The following is a 7,013-nucleotide window of genomic DNA, read 5'->3' on the forward strand; positions in this document are numbered from 1 at the left end:
AAAATTTCATGATGATCGGTTGAATAGTTAAAGCGTGAAAGCATAGCAAACAATCAAACTCACTTTCGGATGACTTTGAATAACTTTTTTGCAGACGTGGGATCCATGGGGACTTTTGACATTTCACTCATAATGGTGTTCGCAACATTCGTATTAATTTTCAGCTCTATGTGAATTATTTTAAGCTTACCCGTATTTTTTGAGCTAACTTGACTGGGTTAACAAGGTTAGAAATATGGATTTTTTTGGACCGCATCATTTTGTCTCGGGGTGTAAGTAAAACAGGTACACATAGTAGATTGTTAGAGACTATGCACTACGACCTTAGATCTATTGTACATAGTACCATGAGTTCCTTTATTTTATAGAAAAACTGTTCCAAAAAATAACTGGTACTCGTATTTTACTGTAAAATGTGTTTTTTTTTTAATGGAGGTATTGCGAACGGAATTTTCTCGCAGAATTATAAATTTTTTTTCTTGAAAAAAGATACGAGCGTTATGTATGGAATAAAATAATAACATCGTCTGCAAACAAAGAAGTATCAAAAATCAACACAAATTCTTAGCCTACTAAAATTTGCACTTTATTATAATGAAATTCAATGGGCTAAAAAATTTTGAATTTTTCTAAAAACTATGAATAAAAGTGTGTTGTGAAAACTTGTTAAATTTTTCTACAAAGTTTAAAATGTGGATTTATATGATTTTTATATAATTTGCGTATAATTAACTAGATTTTATTAAAAAGTTTTTTGTTTCTGTGTTTTTTTTGTGTATAAGTCCAATTAGATTTATCAGACGTATCANAACAAAGTTTAAAATGTGAATTTATATGATTTTTATATAAATTGCGTATAATTAACTAGATTTTATTAAAAAGTTTTTTGTTTCTGTGTTTTTTTTTGTGTATAAGTCCAATTAGATTTATCAGACGTATCATGGTAGTGCGGCTCAGGTGCACTTATTCTTTTTTTTAGGTAGTCTACAGGCTTATTTGTTGCTTCTCGAACATATATCGACTGCTGAGTGAAAGATCGACCTATCTCGCCAGCCAGTTCGAAAACACCCTATGTTAAAAAACTTTTCAAGAACGCCTTATTTCAGAATTTGGTGGAAGAACGCACTATTTCAATATTCGGTTCAAACGCCCTCAAAACTGCCGATTCAAAAACACCCTATCGCAGCATATTTTCAATTTATTTTGAAATGAGATAGAGCGTTTTTGAACCGAATTCTCAGATAGGGCGTTTTTCAACCAAATTATTAGATAGGTAGACTTTAAATAAAATTCCGAAATAGGGCAATCCTGAAAAGTTTTCTGAGATAGGGTGTTTTCGAACTGGCTGCCGAGATAAATCGATCTCCCACTCAGCAGTCGATAAGCTTCTGCATATCATCATAAATCAAAGATTTAATGCCAAATCTTAAATAATACGATTTTCGTTATCATGTATAGAACTTGTGTAAACTTTTCCTACGTAAATAAAAAAATCGATTTTCCTGTAAAGTTAAAATTTTGTCAAATAACGCATTTTGCTTTGATGATAGCGGTATGTATATACAGTGGTGGAAAAATAAATAGGGACACGACATTTTAAAAAATTTTTCCCATTTTTCTTTCGTTTGTTTAATATTTATATTTTTTTTTTATAAAAGTTTAGCTCATTATCTAACAAAACCCATATAAACTCATTTTTAAAACTATGTGCAAAAATTATAAAAATTCTGTATATTGTGTCTAAATTTTCAACTTTTTAACCAGATTTTTTAGAATTTTTCTGAGTATGCAGTTTTATGGCCCACAGTTCCTGAAAAATTGATTTTTTATAACTTTTATTCTGAATGTATTACGCACTTTTTTCCATAATAAAATTTGTCGAACATACTTTGTATAGAGAAAATGCGTTCAAAAAATTGCCAAAAAATAAAGAAATTTTTTAGCAACTTAAAACTTTCACTTTATTTTACTAAAATTTAATGGGCTATACAACGACATACTCAAAAAAATCTGGTTAAAAAGTTAAAAATTTCGATGCATGTTCGCAGAATTTTTATAATTTTTGCACAAAGTTTGGAATATGACTTTGTATGGTTTTTGTTATATAATGAGCTATACTTTTATAAAAAATAACAAATATTAACTTAACAAAGAAATATAGGAAAAAATTGGTAAAATGTCGTGTCCCTATTTATTTTTCCACCACTGTATATATATTTCTTACGAATTTTTGATAAATTAACCTGTTTTTACCTTCAATAAAAGCGCGTGAACTCCTGGATATCCCGCCCATTTGAGTTGCTGTTGCAACTTTTCAACTTTATCACGAGCATCAGGACGATCAAGAGGCAAGCGATGCAGCACACGTGTTAATAAACGCACCGCCAAAAGAAATTCATGTTCATAATCGCTCTCCAGGAGAGAAACAGACAGCCAAAATAATTGTGCCAGTATTGTCATTTTATCATCCTGTGTATGTATATAAAAAATATAGAGAACATCCTAATAAATAGAGGTATATTTTTACTAAAAGTTAAAGTCTTATCACCTGTGTGGCGCTGTCACCCAACATTTTCAAGCTTTGTGCGCTACGTGAACGTGAAAGCGCTGAACCACCGAATTTTGTTGTATTTCTTTCCATTTCAGACATGCCCGATGCGCGATTACGTAACTCAACTGCAAATATTCGCATATACATATGTTTGTATAATATTACATGTACATAAATATGTTTCAAATATAATACTTCTTTAAAGTAACAAATTTTCGATTGACGAAAGCCGAACTAGAAACACAAAATTTATGATATCACTTTCATGACCAAAATTATACAGATCTTTTAACTGCATTGAAAACTGACGAAAAAAATATTAAAGTTCTTTTTTTCTGTTCATAACAGTAGATGGATCTTTGCAACGTGTCGAAAAATTAAAATATTTTCGTCAAACCAATTTACCATCCAATGCAGTTGAAACAAGTCTAAAGCTAAGTGTACACGGTAGAGAAAAAACGCGAGATTGAGACAAAAATCTGACGTGTAAACACTCAATAGAGCTCTACGAGGGACTCACCTACAAAGTCTATGTAAGAGTTGTTTAGCGAGACTTTTTCGCCGTGTCCAACGAAGATAGATCGGAAACTCTACGACAACTCTACGCTCTATTTAGCAAGCTAAATAGACTTTTTGCTCTACGGAGACGTATAGTAAAGTCTTGACAATGAGCTTCATTAAGCTAAGGCCGTGGTTGTGCCACCAATTTTAATTGGCAATCAAAAGAGACAAATTTCGGTGATTGGTGAAAAGTGGTTACGCTCTGTTTGCTGATTGGCGAGCACAGGGTTGCTTCTTAAGAAATGCCATTTTCCATTTCATACAATTTCGCACACAATGACAGCACTGAAGTAAAAATGCAACTAAAAACGCATCAAAATTTAGCTCAGAAAATGAAAAATGGAAGAACAACTTAATATTTTTTCTTTTTTTAATATTTAATTTTTATAATAATATTTTTTATAATATCTACTTTATAATAATAGTAAAAAAATATTTTTTACTATTCTTATATTTAATACTAATACTTTTTCGCAAAATAGCGTATTGCCACCCTGAAAAATTGGCGTGCTGGCTGTTCGGTTCACCCAGCAAATCGTGCTGGCTGTTCGATTTCGAAAATTCTCTCACTCCGTGCTGTGCACAGCAACAATTGCACGGTGATTGCCAATCGAAATTGGTGGCGTAACCACGGCCTAAGCGTACACGGTAGAGAAATCTCTCGAGAGTTTCACTGAAATAAAAATCTCCTCTCTCAATTAAGTTTACACGTAGGAGATATTCACTCTAGCTAGAGACAAAATAGAGAAATCTCAACTATTATCTATCACGTGCTCTACAAGCTGTATACACGGTAGACAATACATAGTTACCTCTCGCCTAGAGTTAGTTTTCTATATCGAATTGTTGTCAACGCTTGTTGTATGTATATATGTATTTATATCAAAGCCACGATGTAGAAAATATAGTTGGTGCCATCAGCGGAGCGCTAACCCTTCGTCGATTTGACAGCATTCACTTATTTTCAAATGTTATAAAAGACATTTTCGCAATATGGACAAGAATTATATTTTCAAATTGTATTTATTTGCCGGAAAAATTGTACCTAAAAGTAGACAAATGTACCTAAAACTTAAACATGGCAACCTCTCTCTTTGGTACATTTGGACCCGCATCAAACAACCTTTAATATTTAAAATTCCCTTGAAAGGAGTTTCTCCGAGCAGTTCCAGCCAAACTACTATACATATGCAAGAATGATAGAATAAAGAGATTGCGCTTTGCGCAGGTCCGTTACTCTTGTTTACAAATCAGCTGTTCGAGTGTTGACGTCATAATATAAAATTTTTGGTGGGAAGCGTATTGGTTTGCGAGGGAAACGTATTGGTTTGCGAGGAAAACGTATTGATTTGTGATATTTTTGTTAAAGTTATAAAANTTGAAAATAAGAGGATGATTCCCGGTATATTATTTAGCTAAGTTCTAAATGCACTTAAAATGGTGTGCTTGTATCGAATATATGGTTTGATGTCGTAGCCATTTAAAAATTTAACAATCTGTAATGAAGTTCATTGTGAAGACTTTTCTATACGTCTCCGTAGAGCAAAAAGTTTATTTAGCTTGCTAAATAGAGCGTAGAGTTGTCGTAGAATTTTCGATCTAGCTTCGTTGGACTGTGTACACGGTGAAAAAATCTCGCTAAATAACTCTCACATAGACTTTGTTGTTGAGTCTCTCGTAGAGCTTTATTGAGTGTTTACATATCTCTAGCGAGATTTTTGTCTAAATCTCGCATTTTTTCTCTACCGTGTACACTTAGCTTTACAGATTGAAATGGAAGGGAGCGAGAGGCCTCTCCCCCCCTTAAGTGTCCAGGTTTGGCAACAGAGATATCTGGCAACCCTATNCTACAACATCCTGTCGTACGTAATTTTTGTCGAAACGAAATGGAAGGGAGCGAGAGGCCTCTCCCCCCCTTAAGTGTCCAGGTTTGGCAACAGAGATATCTGGCAACCCTATATTAATGGGAAAAACTTATGTAGTCATAAATGGGCAGTGCAACGTCCATTTTTCAAATTCCAAAATAATCTTGTTTCTTTTTAAGAGAGTGTTGTGAGTATTAACCTAGAGTAAATAAGCGTCCTTTCTGAAATTTACCTTTAGGCTACGGTTACTATGCATTCGTATTCTGACGAAATTTTTTTGATGATTTCGTAGCAACAAAAAAATACGCGTTTGTTTGTTTGATTCGTATTTTTTTGTTCCGACGAAATCATCAGAACAAAAGTTTGTCAGAATACGCATGCATAGTAACCGTAGCCTTATGAGAAAGGAGGCGTAGTTTTAGTCCGATTTCTAACATTTTCCATGTCCTGATTTTTTGTGTCAATTAAAATAATTCTACCAAGTTTGGTACAAATTCATATAACGATTAACGAAATACACATATCGGACGCTCGTACGTCAAAATTAAAAAATAAAAATAATTGAAAAAGTCAAAATTTTAAAAAGGGGTTTCTAGATTTGCATAGCAATAAAATGGCCCCTTATTCAGTAAAAAAATACTACTGTTGGTAGTAGCGATTTAAACATATTAGTAAACGTTACAAAAAAAGTGGATTTTGACTTCGTTTACAAAATTGCAAAACTGCGAATTGGGCAAGACTATTTGTATAAAAACTTTTGCAGTAATATTGGAAATATTTTAGGTTTATTTTCCAAGTTTTGAAATGAAAAAATCGTTTCTGCTTTATGTTTAATCAGCTGAAGTACCTGACGTGATGTTACTTGGCGTTACGTTACTAAAATTTCCATTGAAAAAGTTTTGTTAATATTGTTCTTCAAAGAATTTTTAACGGGAAGAAAACATGTATTTTATATCGAACGAACTTTTTATTTTGACATCAGCGCCAGGGCCGTCGAGAGAAAACTCGGGCCCGGACAAAAAATCACGGGCCCCTGTACATAAATTGTATTAATTTAAAAGCACTAGATAATTTTCTTTAATTTATAGTCAGGATAAATCAGCACGAATGGAAATATATTTATAATAAAAGCCTATAACGAAGGAGCAATTACATTGTAAAAAAACGAATAACAAGTTATGGTTCTGATATATTGGGCCCCTTAACAAGCCCGGGCCCGGAAGAATTCAGCCCTACCCTCTCGACGGCCCTGATCAGCGCCACCAGATGTATCACTTTTTGCTAATCTATGTCCTACTACGTTTCCACTAAACATACCAAATGTGAAACAAATCTGAGCATAAATGCTTTTTTCGAAATATCCCGACTCTGGCGCCACCTAAAGAGACCACTTGGCAAAAATTTTTCTACTTACATAACCAGTATATGTTATAAAAAGCAGCCAAATCGACATAAAAATAAGTTAGTTATAGGATTTTTAATTTTTTTACGCGGTAGACTTTTCACTGGATTCGCCCATATAAGTATAGGTGGTTATAAGTAGGCGGGGTGTCACGGCCATTTTCCAAAAATTGGCTACAAATGAATTTCTTGCCGAAGAATTACTGCAAACATCAATTTTGAATAAATTAGCTTCAGTGGTTACTGCTTGGCCGAAGATTTCTTATTTTTCTAAACTACGATTATATGTGATGTGGGCATGGTTATTGTCCCATTTTACAAATTTTTAGCCGATTGGTAACAAGATCAAATACCGCGCCAAATTTGGGAGAAATTGGTGGAGCGGTTACCAAGATATACACAAGTGGGCGGGGCTACGGCCATTTTCCACAAATTTATAATATTCGTATTTTCCGCCAAAATGTCATTGTCAATATTAATTTTGAATGATTAAGAGTCAGTAATTGCTAAAAAACGCAGTTTTCGTATTTCCGCCAACAACCGTTATATGGGAGGTAGTCGGAGTTATTGTCCTATTTTAATCATGCATTTATGTATGGATTTGTCTACATAAACCTATATCGATTCCTTTAGGC

The 7,013-nt window shown here is 33.4% G+C and overlaps 1 protein-coding gene across 1 annotated transcript; it reads right to left on the minus strand.

Moving 5' to 3' along the window:
* Window positions 1–2,243: 2,243 nt before the first annotated feature.
* On the minus strand, window positions 2,244–2,676 carry LOC108374546 (protein furry-like; the record flags this gene model as incomplete). Its single annotated transcript, XM_017630524.1, has 2 exons — window positions 2,244–2,469; window positions 2,549–2,676. Coding segments are annotated over 2 exons (354 nt in total), but the record flags the coding sequence as incomplete, so codon positions are not given.
* Between the last annotated feature and the right edge of the window lie 4,337 nt (window positions 2,677–7,013).

Source organism: Rhagoletis zephyria, unplaced genomic scaffold, assembly GCF_001687245.7.
Source record: "Rhagoletis zephyria isolate East Lansing unplaced genomic scaffold, Rhagoletis_zephyria_1.1 Rzeph_scaffold_07823, whole genome shotgun sequence".
NCBI classification, from domain to species: domain Eukaryota; kingdom Metazoa; phylum Arthropoda; class Insecta; order Diptera; family Tephritidae; genus Rhagoletis; species Rhagoletis zephyria.